General features: G+C 40.7%; 3 protein-coding genes across 5 annotated transcripts; all 3 read right to left on the reverse strand.

Moving 5' to 3' along the window:
• Positions 1-1,455: 1,455 nt before the first annotated feature.
• smek1 (SMEK homolog 1, suppressor of mek1 (Dictyostelium)) lies at positions 1,456-13,156 on the reverse strand. Of its 2 annotated transcripts, none has more exons than XM_069158118.1 (15): positions 12,094-13,156; positions 11,877-11,932; positions 11,688-11,786; positions 10,944-11,561; positions 9,893-9,970; positions 9,687-9,803; positions 7,488-7,604; positions 7,262-7,393; positions 6,643-6,745; positions 6,368-6,526; positions 6,053-6,222; positions 5,178-5,317; positions 4,200-4,390; positions 3,341-3,552; positions 1,456-2,640 (listed from the first exon to the last, which is right to left on the reverse strand). In XM_069158118.1, the coding sequence occupies exons 1-15, from the start codon at positions 12,233-12,235 to the stop codon at positions 2,518-2,520; spliced, it is 2,457 nt and encodes an 818-aa protein (XP_069014219.1). In that variant the 5' UTR covers positions 12,236-13,156; the 3' UTR covers positions 1,456-2,517. The 2 variants fall into 2 exon arrangements, with proteins under 2 accessions (XP_069014219.1, XP_069014218.1); XM_069158117.1 differs by having other exon boundaries at positions 5,178-5,320.
• A 237-nt stretch (positions 13,157-13,393) lies between these two features.
• erh (ERH mRNA splicing and mitosis factor) lies at positions 13,394-16,332 on the reverse strand. Its single transcript, XM_069158119.1, has 4 exons — positions 16,196-16,332; positions 15,713-15,800; positions 14,260-14,380; positions 13,394-14,178 (listed from the first exon to the last, which is right to left on the reverse strand). The coding sequence occupies exons 1-4, from the start codon at positions 16,196-16,198 to the stop codon at positions 14,076-14,078; spliced, it is 315 nt and encodes a 104-aa protein (XP_069014220.1). The 5' UTR covers positions 16,199-16,332; the 3' UTR covers positions 13,394-14,075.
• A 645-nt stretch (positions 16,333-16,977) lies between these two features.
• Positions 16,978-22,309, reverse strand: paplnb (papilin b, proteoglycan-like sulfated glycoprotein). Of its 2 annotated transcripts, none has more exons than XM_069158121.1 (13): positions 22,214-22,309; positions 21,900-21,982; positions 21,412-21,521; positions 20,998-21,058; positions 20,797-20,899; positions 20,368-20,498; positions 19,622-19,939; positions 19,194-19,370; positions 18,970-19,120; positions 18,811-18,891; positions 18,161-18,272; positions 17,973-18,051; positions 16,978-17,621 (listed from the first exon to the last, which is right to left on the reverse strand). In XM_069158121.1, the coding sequence occupies exons 2-13, from the start codon at positions 21,954-21,956 to the stop codon at positions 17,337-17,339; spliced, it is 1,665 nt and encodes a 554-aa protein (XP_069014222.1). In that variant the 5' UTR covers positions 21,957-21,982; positions 22,214-22,309; the 3' UTR covers positions 16,978-17,336. The 2 variants fall into 2 exon arrangements, with proteins under 2 accessions (XP_069014222.1, XP_069014221.1); XM_069158120.1 differs by having other exon boundaries at positions 18,161-18,317.
• Positions 22,310-22,525: the final 216 nt, after the last annotated feature.

Genomic DNA, 22,525 nt, shown 5'->3' on the forward strand with positions numbered 1-22,525 from the left:
ACACACACACACACACACACACACACCTCTGCCACACTCCTGCTGAGGAGCAAACGGAGGCTGGCAGGGAGGGCTGCTCTTCAAAAGCTGCTGTTGTCTGGAGATGGCTTTCATGTGAATGGGAGCTTTAATAGGCGTTGTGTGACGGCTCTCGTTGCACGCTGGGCACCGAGTGATCCTCTTCTGTTGGGTTTTAATTAATAAGCAATGTTTGAGAAGGCCACAATGCACTTGGAGGGACAACACAGTGACTTCTTGGTGGCCTTGATGCTGTTTGTTTTGAATTGAACTCAAACTCCCACTGAGGTGACCACATAAGCTGGGAGGTGCTGACATTTTTTTTTTATAAACTATTTTCACTCGGTGTAAAAACAAACACTTTCAAGTCTTCCGGGTGCTGCGGCTTTGATTTGTGATGCTGAAAGTATGGAATTATAAAAGCATGTCAACAATACCTGTTCTCAAACTGAATAACAGTAACTGTAACCAAAACAATGTTACTCATTCCAATGTTTAGGTCAAATGAATCGCAGTCATGTGTAGAAAACTGTCAACCATCTAAATAAATAGCACACTTTAAAATATAACCTTTCACTTCAACACATACTAGTTTCAACCTGAGGAAGACCAGTTTCTAAGAGTCTACTTTGCAATTAAATATTCAATCTGAACTTTGTATTTGATTTAATAATGTTGCCGTTGTACGCCGAGACTTTTCCGATCACTTTGTCGTATTTATATCAAACCAAGAGGATCTCGGTCTGCTCACCGCCTTACAGACTTCCTCTAAAGAGAACAGAAACACCATGTGGTAGATTATAGTAAGAACAGCACCAAAGCAGGATTATGAACACTGTGAAGAGGTCATCCAAGAACAGGTGGCTCAAATGCACACAGCATATTTCACTTCATAAACATTTGTAAATAACTACACCGTGCCAAACACATTCACTGTAAGCACTGCAAAGTGCAGGAGAAATAACCTATGAGGGAGGACAACTCACTTCTCAAAACAATTCTCTCCAGGACCTAAAGCGCCACCTGGTGGATTATAAGGACATCAGCGACCGAGGAACTCGGGAATTAAAAGGAAAAAAAAAAAAAAAAAAAGGATTTTTACAAAGTCATTATTTTCTAAAAGACCTAAATGGTCGGCATGAAATAAACACCAAGGATAAGTGAAGAAGGGAAAGACAACGAAGCAATCAAATCTGCAAACTACATAGTTTCACAAATTGACTGTTTCAAGTTGTTATCATATTAATCATGAATCCACCTTTCAAACATTTACTGCTTTGAGGTGGAATTACAGATCAGTCTTCAGTTTTTCTGGCGTTTGGGGAAACCGTGTTGAACCCAACAGAACTGTGGTGGACAGGAACCATGAGCAACCAATAACAAGTGAGATGCAGCAAAGAAACACCGAGTTATTAGGACAAAGGGTAGTAGGACATCTTACAGCAAAGTTCATTTTAATGGTCCCAAATATTCCGAACAACTAAGTGTACACTCATGTAAAAGGAACAAAATGAGAAGATATGACAAAATTCATCACATCTAGAATTCCACTCAATCTTTAATCAAGACGGGATTACAAATTCTCCAAAAAATCTGCAGTTTCAAAGGGCAAAAAGGGTAAAACTAGCTCACCTACTGAGGTCTTTAAAAACCTGTTCAAGTGTGACTGAAAACGTCCTGAACATTTTAAAGGCAGGTCTTTTTTGTTGTCATTTACAAAAAACAGGAGAAAGATTGAGAGACAAATAGAGAACAAAAAAGAAAATAATGAAGAAACTGCTGGCTTTTTTTCTCGTCAGAGAAACAACGTCCGCTGAGGAAACACGACACTGATGACATCATCAAACGACAACAAGGACAGCTCTTTGCCACATGCTGCCTCCCATCTGGTCCTATATACTAACTTAAAAAAGGGACAAAAAGCAACAGACAAAGAGAGAACAAGAGCAGAGGAGAAACGAAGTAGAAAGGAACAGGAAGGAAGTGGATTCTGAGGAGAGGATGGGGATGCGAGTGGTGGTTCTGGGTCTGAATTGGCCAACCCATCTGGGCCGCTGTGATGTCCTTCCCTGAGTGGGGGGCGGGGAGGGGGAGGGGCAGTGGGTTATGGTCCGAGCCCGTGAGCTCTGTGGGATTTCAGTCTAAGTGTACATGTGTGTTTTTTTTAGTACGTGGTCTTTTCCTCCAGTTGCTAAATTACCAAACTGTCTCTGGCTGTCCGAGTCCGCTGAGATCTTTTCTCCCCCGACTTTCACTCACCTGTTCCACTTTTCAGACGGATTTTTACTCCTGGTCTCCTGATTGGCACTTGTATGAATTGGGCTAGTCTGAGGAGGCTCCATATCCATTCACAGTCTGCTCCTCTTTCGGCCAGCCGCTGGCGGTGAGCGGTGCCTTTCGTTCATTCATTCAATTTGTTTACAAGTTTGATCATTCCTGTGTGAAGTCTATGCGCTGGAACTGTCTGAGCGGAGCACAAGCTGAGACAGCGATGCTTCTTTAGGAGCTCAGTTTGGACTTCTTTGAAGGTGGCAGAGGTTCCTCTTTACTCTCCCCATCCTCTTCCTCGTCTTCCTCCTCCTCGTCATCATCGGGATAGTCCACCAGTCCCACTAAACCGCCCTGAAGCAGACGAGAGACACAGCGTAAACCCAGTCATCATGACCAAATATTATATGCCAGGGTTTTCATTTAATTCAGATGAACATTAGTCTCCTCATAACTCTAAAACTAATCTATCACGTACAGAAACGGATTAAAGCTGGAAAAGTGCTCTATAGTAAAAAATGCCTCATTAGTGGTCAACCAACCGTCTCCAAAAACATCTGCATTGTCTGATCTTGTTACTTTTTGTTGTTTTTTTTCCCTCTTGTTTGGATCTCTTGTGCATTGTTTGATATTAACTTTGATGAATGTACTTGACCTATAAATCAAATGGTTTTTTTGAATCTCTCTCACCCTCTATGTTTCAACTGTCTATATAAAGCCAGACAAGCACAAAATCAGTGTAGTCCGATAACATGCTGGTTGTGATGACAAGTTTTTGTAATACACAACAGGGACGGTGGGAGTTGTGTGAAAATTAACAGTAGAAGTGTGAAGATTCATAGTCAGAGCTCAGCATTCACCAAATTCTTCCTTTCAGTTAAGAAGTCTTCATAACAGCAAAGACAGTGTGCAAAAAAATACTTTTTAACTTTGTCCTTAAAACGCTCGTCTCCCTCCCAAAAAAACATCATAGGAGAAGCTAGCAATGAGTGGACTGTCACATGTTTAAGACCAACACGTTCATCCTTTAAATCTTTTAAATGCTCGCAGGTACCTTTGTGGTTACAGTCGTGGTGGGGGGGGAGCTCCGTGCCCCTGAGCCCGGAGACCCTGGTGATCCTGGAGAACCTGGGTTGAATGACGCAGATGAAGGGGGGCTGGACAGGCTGGTTTTAGTCGAGCCGGCAAAAGAAAGCTTGAAGCTGGGATTCTGTCTGCCCGACAAGCTCGACTTCCCCAATACTTCCTTGTCCTCTGTATCTTTCACTGGGGGTCGAGAAGGTGAGGTGAAAAAGAAATGGTCATTCTCTCCATTCAAGTTTCTTTACTACTTTGGGGTTGCATTTAATGACGTTCACTGTAACCAGGATAGACCTTTACGAGACATCCTCTGGTTTGTGTGACTGTAGAAAAAAAAAAGAAGCTTTCTAGAACAACAACACGCAGCTCTACTTCAGTCTTTTTGAACAGAGCTAACCAGAACATAGAAACGGTTGTTTCTGAGCGATTCATTGTGTTTTAAGTACCATCATGAGGAACCAAACCAATTTCATAACATGTTTTGCATCTTGAATGTGCCAATTTATATTCAGTATAAAAGAAGTTTGCCTGTTTTTATATGCTCCTTATTTTGTCACTTTATTCGGCACATGACTGCAAAAACAACAACAACGCAATGGTGGACTTTCTCCCCGTAGTTGCTCTTTTGAGGCTCTGAACTTTCAATAATCTTTTTAACTCTGATATAACCATCGTACAACCTGTCATTTATGCGTGACTACAGAGCCCCTGCATAAACAGCTGCACCATTAACATAATAAAATATCCTGTCCTGTAATAACGACAGCATGTGATCCTCTCGAAGCCCAGTTTCACCCCCAAAGAAGTAGAAAACACTGCTTTCCCATACGCACATTTCTTTCTCTCCATGAACTTGCTAATCGGTTCCATGAGGTCTTCCTCGCTCTTCATCTTGTCAGAAGGAGGAACCACTGCCTCGCCGTCCTCCAGGTCATCTTCATCCGTGTTGAACCACATCTCCTCTTCATCCTCCAATGTCCGTGCATCGCGACGGAAGCGGTGGTTCCTCAGGATGGAGCGCATGCTGCAGAAAATAAAGCGCAGCTCGGTGATCTTGTATATTCTTAAATAAGTTGGCACTTTGTGTATTGTAAAACACATCAAAGAAAGTGCTTATAAGCAGCTTTCCTCATGAGGTCATTGAGTCATCAACATTAAAAAAAAAAATCTATAATATACAACAACAAAAACTGGTATAATAAAATGCACTGCATTTGTTTGAAAAAAGGGCATCAAATTCATATGAACTTGAGCCTTTTTAAGAACTGCAGGAAAAAACTGACATCACGAAAGCAACGTATGGTTTAAAAAAAGGGAAATACTAAAAGCAGGATGGAGAGGCATCGTTGCCCCACCACAGTAACGAACGTGAGTGATGTCTTCTACCGAGTTTCCACTTTCTGATTGAAGTGTGTGTACTGAGTCAAACATGAGAAACTGGTTCGTGCTCAATCTCAGTCATTTGTGGTCACGCTGTGTTTTTCTGGAAAACATGTCACACAACACGTGTTTTCAAAGAGTCAGTGCAGTACAGGTGCACAGGGGAACTTTCAAAAGATGATAATAAAAAAACATTAAAAAATGGCCAATACCTCAAACTCACTATCATTTGACAAAATCGAATGGTTACAGAAAACATTTAATGTATGAGAAACAATATACTGGTCATTTTTTCCAGCTGATCAATATGAAGTATCGGAGACGTCGCAGTCTTTTCCCATTAATTGTCAGACTCGACCGGTTGTATCATTCATTACATAACTAGTGAGAGTGTAACAGGAGTAGTAGCGCTGCAGCCTTGGTTTTCTCACCTATCCAGTTTGGGGTTGTCTTGTCTCTCTCGCTGCTGTTCATATCGCAGCTTTAGGCCCTTGAATGTCTGGACGTAGTCCACATCCTCCAGAGCCTTCCAGTAGTTCTCTACAATATGAGCTGTGAGAGACTTCACATCCTCCTGGGAGCAATGGGAGGTGAGAGCGGGGGAACAGAGACGCAGTGGGAGGAGGGGGGAAAGTATGCGAAGAGAAAAAGATGGGAAGGGTAGAGTTTAGGAGAGAGGCCGGGTGGAGGAAGAGGTGGAGGGAGGAACAAAGAAAATAAGCGAGGAAGACAAACAGAGAAGGCAGATTAACCAAACGGGTTCAAATGAATGGATAACACATTGTATGGATTGAAAGTGATTAGATCAAACTGATTAGATCAGTTGAGGTATATGTTGTCCCGAAATGAAATCTCTAAATCAGTGTATGTACTCCAGTAAGCCTTGGGATCCTTATAGCACTATGACATGACTGGTTTTAAGAAGTTCTATGTTCAGGTTTGACATGCTGCTCAACTCTGAGGAGACAAGCAACAGAACAGAAAAGAAAATCGAATATATGAAAGAAACAACAACAACAACAAAAAACCCGCTGACAAATAAAACAAGCAGTAAAATTTAAAAAAAAAACATGTTCATCCAACTTGACGAAGTCAAGCATGAGGCGACAATCCAGTTTTATAGTTCTGAAGCCTAACTATGATTTTTATGCTGATAATATTAAACCTGGATGTTTTCAGAAGGCTGAACAGACATGGACAGATATATTAATAAAGTGACTATTCGGTACCATATGGCTTATGTAAATATCCAGTTTCTGGCACAAGCAGTTGTGAAAAATTGCAACTGTGCTCAGGGAATACTCACCACACGGACGTACTCAAACATCTCAATGATAGCAGAGTTCATGAGATTGTAGCGAGAGCCGTTATTGAGGAAGGCCTTGATGACGGGCTCAAAGAGAAAGTTTCTCATGATGTAACGATTGTAGAATTCATCCTTCAGACCGATAATCCTCCGCATGAAGCGCAGGGCACCTGTGCATGCAGAAACACAAATCAATATTGAGCTCCAAACTCTTTGACAGAACAGACTTTTAAAATGTTAGTGGTGCGAGATTTTGTCCGGGTTGACAGACACTAAGACTTAAGAGATCTAAGTGAGGATATATACGAGACTCACATAGTGCCAGGAAGGCGTGCTGAGAGGCAGTGAGCACCAGAACCCTCCTGAGAATATCCTTGTTGATGATGTAGTTCTTGATGTGATAGGTGTGGTGCTCAACACAAAATGTTAGCAGCTCCAAAATCAAGGCCAGCAACTGGGATGTTTGAAAATCATCTACAGGAGAAGGAAAGTAGTAAGAAAGACAGAACACTTGTTGACAAAATTACCACCACCACCACCAACAACAACAACAACAACGCATGCACACACGGCTCAAAGATATTTAGTACCTTTGCTTGGTTTTTCTTCTGTGGTGTTGGCCAGCAGTGGAGCTGACAGGACATGCATACAGTGCTTGTAGAAGAAGCTCAGGAACTCTGTCTTTTCTGTTTTCTGGAACGAAAAACAACAACAAATGTTTGCTTAATTGAATGACTTGGAAATGTATTGCAACAAATGTTTTCCCAGTTCCCAACATTTAAAACAACAGTGAGGGTGCAGATATCTGGCCCAACCTGTTAAATTGGTGGCACCGATTTTGTTTTCAGTTACTGGATAATAACTTGATTAGCAGGAAAATCAGCCAGTATCAATGTGCCCCCCCCCCCCTTCCTGATATGACTACTGTATCTGTTCTAAAAGCTCAAATCCACACACGGATCATATTTTTCTCTTTTTCGAGTTTAAAATCAGTTGTGGGACTTGAGCATTTAGACCACCGCTCTTAGCCACAGAAAGACCTCACCATGTCCTTGTTTCCTTCTCTTTTGCATCATGAACATTAGACCATAAGGTTTTGGTTCGTTTGGTTCAGAACTGAGCAAACAACGCAGAAGTATTCTGGGGAGGCTTACTGTCGAATCATTGTCGATACAAACTGATGTGTGGAGAAGCAGCATGTGAACTCACATTTGCGGTAGCCAGCATGTTTTCTGGGTCCACCAGAGTACGTAGCAAGCCCATTAGCTGCACTGCCCCGCCGAGCTCTGGGTCTGTATCACAGATCATGTGCTCTATGATCAGGTTGATCAGAAGGATGTCCTGAAAAGGCCCAAAATTATTAGTTTACATATTCACCTGTGATAAATGAATATAATCTGCTTTTATTTTAACCCGTCTTTGCGCATGTACCCACGTCGTCATTCTGCTGTGACTCCTGCATGACGAACTCTCGTACCATGGAGGGGTTGTACTCCACCAGATAAGAGAAGATATCTGTGGCCGCCCCACGCACCTGAACATCATCCATTCCCTATTTGATTAAAAAAAAAAAGAAAAAAAAAGAAAAGAAAAAAAAAAAAAAGCTTTTGTCAGCAAATAGTGAATTTTATCTGCAGGATAAGTAGTCTTTTCTTTAAAACAAATGGAAACAAAAGTGAGAATTCAAAGAATTGCATTACATTTCACTCAGATTATTTCTTCCCGTCTACTCAGTTAACTTGTAACTGTGTGTGAGGAGAGGAAGGTTGTGGGAAGCAGGTATTATTCTCAAAGATGTGTGTAAATCCAAAGCTGCACGCATGTTACATGTAACAAGAAAACAGATCTCCAGACGTGAGCATGTGTTGGTGATCCACCTGCTATCCGAGTCTCCGTTATGCTTTTGTTTAGATGCTTTTCCTTGATCTGTTTAAAAAAAATGGTGTTTTGGTTTTCTAATCTCTTCTTTTGTATCAGATTCACTTTTCTTGTTTGTTTTTCTGAAGACGCTGGTGTAGTGAAAGCAAATAATAACCGTTTCCACTGACATGTGAAAACTGAAACTGAAAATGTAAAAGCAAAAACTGTTCATTCTAACATTACAGAAAAGGAAAGGTACAATTCCAAAACCATCATGATGCTTGTAGTGTTTTGTGTTCATGTCTTTTAAGTTATTGCTGAGGTTTTCGAGAGCTATCAAACTAATTTCTTTGTCAAAACTCAATGAAGTCGACCCTTGTTGTCTTCACCACGAGATATAATCCAACTGTGCACACTTGGCATTTGGGAGTCAATTCTGTTTAACTGTGATCAGATCACTTTATTGCCAGTAATATACATTATCTGTGCAAGAAAAGCAGTACTTATAGAATGCGAAAGCATCCCCTCTTTTCAGATTATGAACTTGTTATTCTTCGTTTGCATCTGTATAACTCGGGATGTTTGCTTTATAAACATCCTGATAATTTATGGGGAATGTGGCCATGCTACTTCTTAAACTAGACATTTGAAACAGTATCTTTATGTTGCAAAGGGCTGACCTTCCTGACAGGTAATACAACCAGGTATTAGTCACACCCATTCAAAAGTGTCTTACAAGACTTGGGAGGAGAATTCAGCTGCAATACAACCCCAAACCAGAAAAATGCGTCCTGCTATTCTTCAGGCCGAATATTACCACGATACCCTGCAGCAGCAGCACTGATGATTGTTTTTGTTCTCGTATGTACTCAACGACTGTATGTATGCTCAATGCTTCACATTATACAGAGCAAACCCGTGTTTATTTTGTTTTATGGTGGCGTAAATTCTTTTGACTTGTTCAAGAAAAAAAATGCCGAGTCATGGTTCATAGGAGAAGTGGAAAGAGAGGCAGCACTGAAACACCCTTAAACTGAAAACTACAATTTGTAATGCCATTCTGTTAAACAAAAATAATACAAATAAAATTGTTTCCTCAGTCACATCACATTGCAATTTAATGCCACAATGATCAGAAGGTAAAGTGGATTTTGCTTCCTCAACAGGGTGATTTTGTGCTGTAAACAATCTTTGGCAAACCCACGAGTGTTGTTCCGTTTGTTAATGAATAAATGGGCTGATGACGTTGGCTTGTTTTTTTGCTTTTTGGAGTATGACCCTGATTTAACTTATAACTGCAACGATTGGTCAATTAATCAATTGATCGAATAACAGAAAGTTAATCGCCAAGTATTTAGATAATTGATCTTTGAGTCTTTTTTTTTTATTGATACCAGCTTCTAAAATAAATATTTTGCATTTCCTTTAGTCCTTCATGATAATAAACCCAATATGTTTTGATCCGAACAAAACAAGACATTTTAGGTTGCACCTTTGGGAAACACTGATCAACATTTTTCATCATTTTCGGACATTTTAAAATACCGAAGAACTGACCGATTAATAGAGACAATAATCGATAAGAGTAATTGATGATGAAAATAATCATTACTTGCAGCGCTAATTTAAATATTCAATTTATCAGCAGATGGATAGCACATTTTATGACCTTACCTAAGCTAATGATACCAAAAGCCAAATCCTTCTAGTCTCAGCAAACAATGACCTGGGTTACAGTGTTTGTTGTTGTTGTTGTTGTTGTTGCTCCACTCACCAGTATGACCTCTAGTGCAGGTAGAATGCCCATGTTTGACAATGTCTTGAAGAAGGCGTCTCTGTTTTGAGGTTGTAATGTTTGTGAGAATGCACAGAATTCCTTGAGGAAGTTTACCTGTAAGGAATAAACAAAGAGGGCTCCGTGAAACAAGAGACAAGTAGAAGCGTATTTAATAAATAATCTCAGATTAAATTCTGGCATACCAGCTCGTGTCTTTTGTCATCGTCTGTCGCCTCATCCGTTAGCTGTGCAAAGAGGTCTGTCAGGAACTTCTCATCGTCCTGACATCAAAAGGGAATGTGAAGTGTGAAGAGATGAGTATTAAGTAGATGATCGACAGGTCAGCAGCAACGACACTCACACTTTCAATTGTGTGTCGGCTAAATTTATAACAAAACTGTTGTTCATCTGGATACAAATAATCATTAACAAATCAAATTCACCATACTTTCCAATGATTTGAAGGACAGTAAAACTGTGACATAATTTACCTCATTAGATTCAATCCAGAACCAGAAATCAAAACCATACATGTCATTACTTAGTTTCTCAGAACTTTTGCAGAATACATTTAGTCTGCTGAGAATAACATGTTTGATGGGATGTGTTTTATTTGGTGATGCCTACATCTAGTTTAAATGAAGACAACACTGAGCAAACATTTGGATCTCAGCTCGACACCAGTGCCTCATAGGAAGTGAGAAAGAAAAGGTCCATATCAGAAGTGTTTGCCATCACAACGCCACACAACAGTGTCCCAGTCAACAGCGTGCCCGTTTCCGTTTTCCTCTAGCGCAGCATAACTGATTTACACAACACTTCTCTATCTCTATGGAGACTGCCATACATAAACACTGCTGAGTTGACACAGTATAAAAACACAAAGGTCACATGACCATAAAAGACTAGCAGACAATCTCAGACTGGGTAAAGCACAATCAGGCAAAAAAAGAAGAAAAAAACCTGCGTACAATCCTATAATTACTGTAATTTCTGAGTTTATATTCCAACATCATTTCAGAAAATAAAATTCTGCTACATGTGGATTTTCATGTGCATCAACAGTTACAGACAAACAAAGGTTTGTCTTGCTGTAAAGTCGGTTTGTATTAAACTCGCATATATTTGTATCGTTTGATCCGAGCAGGTTTTTTTTTTTTGGTAAAAATGGGTTGCATACACGCGTCTTAAAAATGTTACGATACAAGAAAAATCCAGCGCCGGTAAACCTCATAACACGTGTGCTGTTCTTACCTGCAGCATGCCCACAATCTCCACCTTATTGAAGAAGATGAAGGAGTGCAGGGTGGACAGCATGTTTTCCTCAAAAACAGAGGGCGTGGGCAGCACCATATCCTGAATGTACTGCACCCGATACGTCTGGTGTATTTTCTGACGCAGTTCAGGATCAGAGATGGGGATCACCTCCTTAAAGCGGGCTGTCTTAGTGAGAAACTCCCGATGCCGCCGCGGCTGCGGAAGCGCCGGGTCAAACTCCAGACAACCAATGACGTCCATGATGCACTCGTCTGAGAACATAACCTCGAAGAGTGCCGTACGATTCAGCAGGAAGATGCCTTTAATGATTTCGTACAGGTGGTGCAGTCCCTCGCTGTTCTCCAAGTCCTCGCACACGCGGAACAGTTCCAGGAGCTTGCGGATGTACCCTTCGTTCTCCACAGCTAGCGCCAGTTTCTCACGTCGCAGCGGCGACGGGAGCGAGGAGGCCACGAGCTCGGCCAGGTCCTCCAGGCGGTTCAGTTCGCACGGCGGTAACTCCAGACCCGGCGACGACATGTCGTCGAAGCGCTCCTCCTCGGACTCGTCCACCACATCCTGGGTGATGTCCACCGAAGGGTCCTTTCCCTGAACCTGAAGGAGGAACCGAACACACGGGTGACGTAGAATACGAGCAGATGTAGAACCTCTCACCGGGAATACGCTTCATGTCAAATGCATCCACGGATGGAGCAGACCGGCACCAACAGGTGTAGTTACCTGGCATATTTTCTCCCAGATTTCATCACAGCCAGCCTTCTCCTGGAAGCTGAGCGCCAGGTCGTAGTTCTCCGCCTCGGACCAAACTATCAACGTGTCCTTTTCAAAAGAAAAAACAGGTTCAAGACAACTTACAAACCGACAGGCGGTGGAAAGGAGGTCCGTGTTCTGCAGCACGTCGGTACCGACCTGCTGTTTCTGGTAGGCCGTGTTCGGGTTGATTTTGGACTCCAGCAGCAGAGAGCCTTTCAAGTTAAACCCAGAGGGCAGGTTACAAAACGTCACGTCAATCAAACGTCACGTCAATCAAACGTTGTGTGCATTACAGATGGATAAACACGTGTGCACTTTGTTGTCATATATATATAAATAACAACATGCAGGTGATCACGTGGGCTTCACTCACCGTCACTCTCGGCTCGCACGAGGAGGGACGTCCCTCTCAGGCGCTCCACGTAGCCCGAGGACACGTGACCTGTCCCACGGTCGTCCCACTGTCTGTCCTCGTTGAGGGTGTAGACTTTGACTCGTCGGCGAGTGTCCGTCATCCTGGCAGGTGCTCGTCACCGGTTCTCCCCCCTCCTCCTCCTCCTCCTCCTCCCAGGACCTTCTTCTCCGCTTTTTTTTTTTTTTTTTTTTTTTTTTTACGGGGCTTCACAAAGCAACGCCACCTCTTCACTTCTCCAATACACACTTAATGATGGAGGGTGGAGGAGGTGGTGGGGGGGGGGCACCCAGGAGAACAGGGTTTTGAAGCAGCTTTAAAATAAAAGGGGGGTGCAAGGAGGGAAGGAAGGAAGGAGGGAAGGAAGGATTCCTCGATCGATTCCTTGTTGTAAATATAAATATCCGAACTTCTCCTCCGCTAACGTGTGAACCGACCGAAACAAAAGGCCGACTGAGAGGTTGACTCTTCTGAATGAGGATCCTTCAGAAGAATCAACGACTGTGAACGAATCAAAGAAATAAGAATAAAAACGCGTCCGCTGCTCGTTCGGACAGTTTGTCCGCTCGTTAGCCTCTCGCGTTAAGCTAGCAGACCCAACTGCCTCCGCTGCACGTTTTCAATGTTAAAACTATTTTGTTTTTTGAAGCAAACTGACCGGATTTGGGCACCGACAGCATCACGTCACACCTTCGGACCGCAGGCAGCGTTTTCGACACCGGAACAACGTCTCTACTTTCCTTCAGATAATACGCCAGCGAGCTAGCGTTAGCTGCTATTTCTTCCCCAAGTGTTCCGCCATGTTCTGGCTCGGGGCCGCGGACGGACCGCCGTCTCCTCGCTCTTATTAATGCATCCCAACAAGTATGCGAACCAACGAATCTGAGTTGTACAATTGCGTCGAGGTTTCGCTTTACATTACACCGCTATTCGCCATTCATTTCGGACGTCTCGCTCAGATAACTGCTAAGTGCCCCCCGTGAGTAGTCAGCCATCTTGGGTCCCTTCAGAGGCAGTACGGGGTTTCCAGCCCGGCAACAACAGGGCAGCCCGCCGCCCTTAAAGAGACAGTAACACGGCGGCCCGCCCGCGGGTCTCACGCTGGTGAGCGGAAGCGACTCGTTCACAGGTTCCGGACACATTTCGCCTTAATTCTTGTCATATAACTTAACTTACCATCATCCACGGTCACTTCTGCAACCCTGCAGAAAACGGTTTCACCGATTGTGCTCGTGGTTGTATATTCAAGAGGTGAGACGGGTCAGAAAACAATAGTTTATTTTTTTTTGCTTAAATCAAAGAAAACAGAAATAAGAGTTGAAATCCGGTGTCATGCGAAAACAAAATGTTTACAAAAACAGCATTTTACATCCAATGGGTCATCAATATAACAATGATAACAGATAAATTGTGGAAATTGAAACTTCTGGGATGACTTCGATTAACGGGAGCGTCGGTCTCCACACGTTGATCAGACTCAAAAATAAATCAGCTGCACTCAAAAGTCCACAAAATGTTCAAATCCAACTACGGAGTAAAGATATAAAAACACATATCACATAACTTTTAGGGAAACTGACATCAGAGGAATAAAAATCTGACAAACAAAAACATGTGGAGCATTTCTTCAAACAGGTACCTCCCTTGATCAATAAGTTAGTCCTTGCAGCCGTTCGCCCCGTTCTCTTCATAGTGTAACAAAATACAAACATATGTATGCTGCCAAGCATGAAGCCATTTCAATATAAAGCCCAAAATGTCTCACTTTGCCCCATTTTTCAAACCCCTTCTTTTCCCCCAATGTATAGTATAAAATAAAAATACTCCCCTTGTCAAAAAGACAATGTTGTCCTACTACACAGATCTTTAAGACGCTGTGCAACTGTAGAGCAGCAAAAACTCCTTCCAGGTGTGTGTCGCAGGACAACCTGTCACCGATGCCTTTATTTTGCCGCTTGCTGTGCTTGACGCCGCAGCAGGACATATATCTTCTCCTTAATCCAATCTTTGTTGTATGGTTGGTATGTCTGAGTGTCTGCTCTGTACCTGCATTAAAAGAAAATATGTTTACTGGAAGTGATCAATACAACCAGTGCAAGGTTGGCTTTCAATCAAATTCATACTTACACAAGACAGCTCAGATCTGCCAAGTCGTCAATAAAGTCAAACAACTGACTAATGTCATAAGTAATGGAGGGACTGTTTGGATTCATCCTCTTCAGATGCTCTTCATACATTTTGCAAACACCTGGAAGAGAGGTGCAGGACAGGCTGACTGGAGGCAAAACCATTTACAACAGTGTGATTCAAAGGAAAATAGCTGAAATGCAGCAAATAATAGATAAACTTCATGTTCACAGAGCAGATTTCTCAATAATGTAACAAGGTCCATTACAGAGACTGTAAAGTCAATAATGTCACTACAGATTTCACTAAAAGGAACAGCGACACTATAAATAAGGCATTAATAAAAGGAAATAAAATTATGAAACTGAATTTATAAACTCAGACAATCAACTAATTGTTTTCAGCACTTTTAAAATCAAAAGGATAAGGATAAAAGTCACATTAAGAAATAACTAAGAAACAAAAGTAGTTTCATAAACTGTTAAAATACCAAACATTGTACCATCATACCCAAACACAGTAAACAGCATCTAGATGCTTCATACACAACTTAAAATGTAATTACTTTGTTTACACTTTTTTTGTTTGAGGATAGATAGATAGATAGATAGATAGATAGATAGATAGATAGACAGATAGATAGATAGACAGACAGACACTTTATTAATCCCACAAGGGGGCATTTTTTTCCCACTACAATAGCATTATAGATGCAGGTAAAGCAATAAAAATAACAGTAAAAAATATTAAATATGAAAATGCACAATTTTTTTTACAATAAAATAGAATAATATGTGATTAAATAGGAATAATTAAACTAACTAAATAACAATGCAATGATTTAAGCAAGCAAACAAACAACCAACGGTATTATTGTTGGGTGACGCAGTTGACCAGAGGTGAGTTATTGTATCGTCTGATAGCGGTGGACAGGAATGATCTCCTGTATCGGTCTTTTTTTTTATAGTCAAATCCCATAAAAAGACAAAAATCAGCATTTACTTAATCCCACTAACAATTATTCTCTCTGCGTATCCAAAGCCTGATGTAGTTTACTCCTCTGTTGCTGTCCACACCGTGCCACTAAGATATAGTTTCCACAGACGAATAAACACGCTCGTTTTCATAGTTTTCTTCTCACAATCCAGACAGACCAAAATACTCAAAAATGGTTCCTGTTGTTAAGTCTGTGTAGCTTCTGAAAAAGATCAGAGGTCGAATGAAGCTTTGGATTCAGAAGATGCTCGTGTGAAGTCGGATCTGTTTATGATTTAGTTTGGTCTTTTCTGACTACAACAAAAATGAGCAAAATTTGAACGAATAAAGAACAATAAGAATATGATGAATCAAATGTATGCAGCTGCTGACAAGAGTGTCGTTTTATCTTAAATCTATGACACCAAGGACGATGAGGACCAATCCAGGGGTTGATGAAGGAGATGTTTGGACTCACCCTCCATGCATTCATTCACCGACTCGTAGTCAGCATACGTGCGGCCCTCTGGTCTCTTGGTCGGCTGGACCAGCAAAATGGTGTGCGACTGTAAAAATGATCAATAAATGCTCAATTACACATGAAAGCAAACTTCTTCCTGTCGCACCACATCTCGATGTGAAACAACCACCAACAGCTGATGTTGCACCACGACGTGTTTCTGATGGAGGTAAACGTTGGTTGTGACGTTAAACGTTATGAGGCAAGCTTTTACTAAAACACCTATCAATCCATATTCAGGCTGAGCAGACAAAAGTGGTGCAAATACGAGGCATGTTTAAAACGAGGTGGAAACAGCTGCGGGTTCAAATCCGTGTTGGACAAAAGTAGTAAACGTTTGACTCGCAGCTTGATAGCTTAGCTATGATAGATTATCAAGAGCTATTGTGGCTAATACTAAAATATTATCACCTTTTAAAACGTAAAACAAGACCCACTTACCATATTTGTGCTCACCGCAGACCTTCTCTATTTACTGGGGATAGAAAACTGCCAAAAAGTCGCTGTTTACCACTTATAAATTCTCCTTGCGATGAAGCTATTTGTACAAAAATATTCAGGGATGTGAAGCAAGGCCTTTTCCGGTTGTAAAAGGAAGTGCCCTCCACGAAAGGTTTGGCTTCAAAATAAAAGCCTCGTTTTTAAAACTGCCGGATTATTTTCTTTTTAATGTGTATAGGAGCATATTGTTTGCGATGAGAAACATGTAAAAGAAGCCAAACGATAAAGTAAAAACAGTCTATTACAGGTAAAAGTCCTGCATTTAAATATGCTTCAAGAAAAAGTACTCAGCAAAAAGTAAAAATAATCCTAATTGCTATGGCAGTGTTATGTTTGAATATATTCTATTATTATTATTGTTATTGTTATTGATGCATAAATGTGTGGCTACAATTTTAATGTTGTAGCCGGTTTATATGAGTCTCTACTACGACAGTCTAGAAACTGATCATTTTGGCCACATTTTGCGTGGAAAATTCAAATTTTTAAAGAAGCAAGTGACTAAAACTGTAAAATAACTAGCGGAGTAAGGGCATTATTCGTATCTTTAATGGGATAGAAGTTTAGAATAACAAAAAATGAGTACTTCTATTACATCAAAACTATTTTACTCCATAAATGTCATTGCTTTATGCTACCGTGTTTTTCTTTAGACCAATTGTTGAATAAAAAAACACTACAAGAGCAGAAAAAGGTAGAGATAAATCACAACAATTTCAAGGTTACCTGGCAGCTTAATTTTTATTGGATTTCTGATTTAACTTGAGTAATCACACTATGTCACTTTAGCCCTGACAAAAAAGACAACATACACAAATGAATACACAGAGGTCAAAATTATATCAGAACAAAAAGCTTGGATTGTGTTATATATAATGATTATCGAGGTCATATTAATGGTAAGTCAGATGTTTACTTATGTAAAGTAGAATTTGGCTATTTTTTTTTTACAATGCTTTTGTTTATATGTGTCTTCATATATCTGGATATATAGTACATGTATGTAAAAATAGCATTTTATTTGTTTTGGTGGGGGCACATGAGCTATCCATTGTATTGGGGGTATTAATGGTAAGCACGGTTATGCCCTTGCTCTCAGAAGGCCCATGGGAGCTCCTCTTCTTGGGGTCCCTCTGCGAGATGTGGACGTGGAATCCCTCACCACACCCCCACACTCTCTTTGGCATGCCGCCAGGGACACAAAGTTATTGGCATTGCCCTGGCAGCTCCCGTACCAGAACTCGGTACATTTGGCTGCGCCAGAGTTAAAGTAGAATCGGACCATCCAAGTGTCACAAGGGCCCTCGTCACGAGGCAGGGCGCACACATTACTAGTGGGTTGTGCGACAGGGGGTGACTGGAGATGCTGAATGAGATTGAGGGAAAGAGAGAGAACGTATTTTTTTTCTGTATGTCTGGTCAGTTTAGAAGATACAGTATATGCAGCGTGTATAGCAGGTAAAGAGCAATTATAGTGGGTAATTTCTGTCATAAATATTAAATACTCCAGTGATTTACTGTTTCCAAAGTGTTGGAAAACGTAAGAGACAAAGATTAAGACAATAATATTACAAATGTATGCAATAGAGGCTGTGATATAAAGTCTTCTTTAAAAAGGCAAACTGATTTTGATTAACAAAATCAGTCAGTAATCTGCATTATTTAACAACTTTCATGAGTTCAGTGTATTACGATGGATAACAGATGTGATTCCTACCACAGTCGTCTGGTACTCAGGACATCCGGCCCTTCCAAATCCTTGAGCTGGTGTCACCCCATCCAAACAACAACCATACCTGAAAATGAGCACATTTTTCAATGTGTAAAATATTTTATTGAGCCAATAAGCCTTTCATCAATTTAATTCATGTCATATTACAAGGATAGGATCTGGAAGCTCGTTACCTGGTGCGAACACAGTCATCTTGTGAGCAGCCCTCGTTCCTGGGTCCAGTTGCAGAGGTATGGCCATCAGGACAGCAGCCGTATGTCGACTGCGCACAGTAAGGACCCACCACTGAAGGGTAGGGATCATACACAATGCTTGTATCTGGTCTTGAAGCTAAAGCAAGTATACATCAATTAGGTTCAACATACTGTTACTGGATGTGACATAGACCTGTGAAAATACTGCCTATTCTTTCTTAGAAGGCTAAGAATTACATTTGGCATTTGTTATGGATATTTTTTTAGAATCTAATGACCTCTAAGGCTGCTAGAAAACTTTATAGGTTTTGTTTTTGTGAGCGAGGGATTAGAAAGCAATGCAAAAGCAGTGCAATCAATGTCTAGACAGTAACGATTACAAAAAACAGCAAGTGTACATTTTCTTTATTGCCTGAAGACACACTCATTCAAAAATAATATTTGAGTGTCAACAACTAAACTAAAATAACTATCTGCACATACATTTTTGAAATTCTTTGTACATAATGTTTACTGCTGCTTTGGGTACACATACTCAATGTACATATAGGCAAAAATAATTTCATGCTCGAGCATGCAAACAAAGATAATAACATTTCCACAAAACATTCTCAATGTACTCTACAGACCTGAAGTTTCTCCTGGAACATAAGGCACAAATCCTCTCATGGTGCTTCCACCTGCCCTTGGATCTTGCACACTTGGGACCACTAGAGAGAAACAAGGTTAATATTAACAAAAACGCACAAATATTTAAAAATATTGTTGCCAGTTCAGATTTTGCTCACTTTGCACTTCAGGGCAGGCCTGTGAGTTGCATGTCTCCACAGAAATGGGTCTCCTGTCTAATCCACACCGAGCCTCTGGGTACGGGTTCAAATCTGTATCAAAGCAGCTGACCCTCCTCTCCCTCACACCACCACCACAGCTTCTAGTGCACTGCAGAGACAAGAGAGGATTGTCATGTGGACATAAAGAAGCAATACAAAATATTTCAGTACGAAACACTTACCAATCCATACTCTGTCACATGCCAGGTTATGTGTGTGTGACAGGCAGGTCTGCGGCAGGCCTGGACAGAAGTAGGTCTTGCCAGTCCACTACAGGCACGGTCAGCCAGACGCTCACCTGCTGGTCCCACACAGAAAACCTCCCTCGTCTGCTGTCCCTCCCCACAGGTCACTGAACACTGTACAACAAATGCAACAACACATTCAAATCCTGTCACCAATTGAATTTTTATATCACAGCGTAAAGGTCATAGATGAAAAAGATTATATCTGGTATGTTCTATGTTGCATTATTGTTTGTTGTTACAACAAATCTTGAAAAACAAATTGTAACATAAGCCTCAGTGTATCTCAAGGCAAACATATTGTGACATGTCTTCTCACTGTATGATGGTTAAAATGTAAAAGTTCTTTGCTGTAAGATACAAACCACACTGAAGCTGGAGACGCTGTATTCTGCAGTACATGGATGCATGTTGCAGGCCTGCTGACTCGGTGGCCTCTGCAGGCGCTGGGTAATGCAGTAAGTCCCCTCCACCACACGGGGGTTCGATGGGTCCTGAACCCAACACTCCACACTGCGATACTGCATGCCTCCATTGCAGGTGGCAGAGCACTCGCCATAGACACCAGTTTTGTAGACGTATGTGAATGTCTCTCTTGGATGAGGGACAATAGCAACAGAAACAGCGGAGTGCACAGAGTTGGTGTCCTCGTCCAAGCCCATAAACTCTCCGTGGGTCAATAACTGAAAGGAGAGAAATGATGAACAATGTGTCTGATTTAGACCAACACACAGGAACGATAAAAAATTAAGAGGTGCTGTAACATCCCCATCCAGGAAGGTAACATAAACATTACAATACAATAATCATCATTTTATTCTTTTTTATTATAATTTCTTAATATGGCATCAACACCTCCCCACTCATAGAAAAAAATATGCAATATTTTTCATTTCAAAAGTTGAAGTTTTTAGATCGAATAAGAGGATCTTTTCAATTTTATCATATGAATTTGAAAACAGCCTTCTGGGGTCAGACTGTGTACATATCATTTTGTAGTGGAGCTCAAACTTTCAAGAGAGTAAGAGTTATTAAAACACAGTAATGTGAGGCAGGATTAAAATAAAACCCCAATTTTAAATCTTCTTTAAATCTTAACTACAAAACTCACCCTGCACACACCATCCACACAGATATCAGTGCGGCCCACATAGCATGGTGTCCCATCTACCACTGCAGGTCTGTGTCGGTAAAAGAAACTTTCCCCTCTTGGGACACAGTTCAGCTCACATGGATTGGTTGCTAAAATATGAAAAGTACAGAAATCAGAAACCAAGGTCAAATGGTATTTACACATAATTTTTAGTGAATGGTTTGTCCTACTCGGACCCATAATATGGCAGGGTTACTGAAATATTGTGCAGTGCTATACAGTGAGGGTCAGAAAAAGAAAAGACACAACCACGGTGATGCCACTCTTTATTTAATATGACTGACAGATTGGTAAACCTGACACCCAGAATTATATTACATAATGGAAAGTATTTGTTTATCTTAATTCAGCTCATGTGGTTGTACAGACCTGTAATAGGTCACATACCTCCATAGTAAGGCACCCATGTGCGGCTTTTTCCTTGAAAGTCCAGTCTGTCAAACTGAGAGCACTGCTCCTCCCTGAAGTCCTTCGATCCGACTGGGCATTCCTACCATGACAGAAAAATGAAATGTTATGTATTATAGAAAATAGGATACTTTAATGCTGTTACAATTAATCATACACAAAGGATCCAAGGATATTTACATGTATATTACAAGTGCGGAAGGAGTTGGAGGATCCTATGCAGTTATGTCCACCATCTGTCCTGCAGGATAAAGGAAAAAAAAAAATTTCAATACAAATCAGCTATCTTGTTTTCTTATTGAATGTATTTGGTTTAATTGGTCAGGTGTTAACCATTTAGAGAGAACTTAAAAATAATATAAAAACACTATTTCAAAACAATTTACTTTGAAATTATGAGGTTTTTATTTTTTTTTTATTTTGAGATAGATGAAAAGCAACTAATGTAATTAAGTTTGTACAGTATGTTATTTAACATATGAAATGTATTGTGACTGAGCTATTAGTGTGAGTTTTAATCATCTTTGCCAACCATAAAGAGTAGGCATACGTAAAGTTTCTATTATCCTTACCACCTACATTTCTATATCTTACCTTGAAGTGATACATTTCCTGGTTCTCATTGCCACTCCTGTGCCACAGGTACGGCTACAGGGCCCATAGGCTCCAAACTCTCCCCAGTAGTCATGGGTTGGCCGTGTCAACTAAGAAAATACATTAACAAAAAAAAAAAAAGCAGTAAAACTCCTGCTCGCTCAGCCTTGGGAACACATCGTGCTCTCACACACCATATCAAAGCCCACCACGAACCACTAACACACACTATGAGCATGCTAGAGACACTAAAATAGAAGCTGGAACATTTAACCACAAACTAGCCCCTATATGTTGCATAACATCTGAATAAACCCTCTGTAACATATAAACAACATCACTGGTGTCATAGTACATATTTAGCTATTTCTATTTTGACATATCTTATTGAAAAGGTTTTGCAATTTTAATCTGTGCTCAAGAATTTATCACTGATGTAGACATGCGGGTAGTTTGATATTATCAATATTGCAAAAGGTGAGACTTACTGTAAAAGTAGGTACAGCCAGCAGCTGTAGGAGCCCCAGGACTTGGAGGATGTTCATGTTCACCAGAAGCGACTGCTGAACAACTGATGACGATAGCAACTAAATTACACCACTTTCAATGGAAGTACTTCCATTTAATACAAATGATGTGTACACAGATGTGTTTATGTTTTTGTTTATTATGACATGAATGCTTGTCAGATGATCCTAAATTCCAGGATTTCTTCTCTAATGTTGACAACATGTAGCAAATGTGCAAAGATAGATGACAACATGCATATAACAAATCTCATAAAATCTGTATTTTGTCCTACCTTCTTGAAATGAATTCCCAACGAGTCGACCAGCAGCACAGAGGGACAAGCACCTTAGTAGTGAAGGTAGGTACTGACACCCAGCTTTCTATCTTCTCGCCCTCTCTGCTCACCAACACCACAGCCCACAAAGTGTCAGATTTCAAACACACAGACAGACACAGGTTTTCTTTCTCCCAAAAGATTTTTACTTCTGTTTTTAAGGGTAAATATAAGGAACGAATTCTTTTGTTTGTAGCAAAATGTTTACAGTTCAGAGAATTATGTTGTAGTTTTACATCAGTTCTTATTATTAGCAGAAATGCTTTTCTT

The sequence above is a fragment of the Embiotoca jacksoni genome, unplaced genomic scaffold (genome assembly GCF_022577435.1).
Source record: "Embiotoca jacksoni isolate LCO1_2020_lvr unplaced genomic scaffold, fEmbJac1.0.p SCAF_23, whole genome shotgun sequence".
Classification (NCBI taxonomy): Eukaryota; Metazoa; Chordata; class Actinopteri; family Embiotocidae; genus Embiotoca; species Embiotoca jacksoni.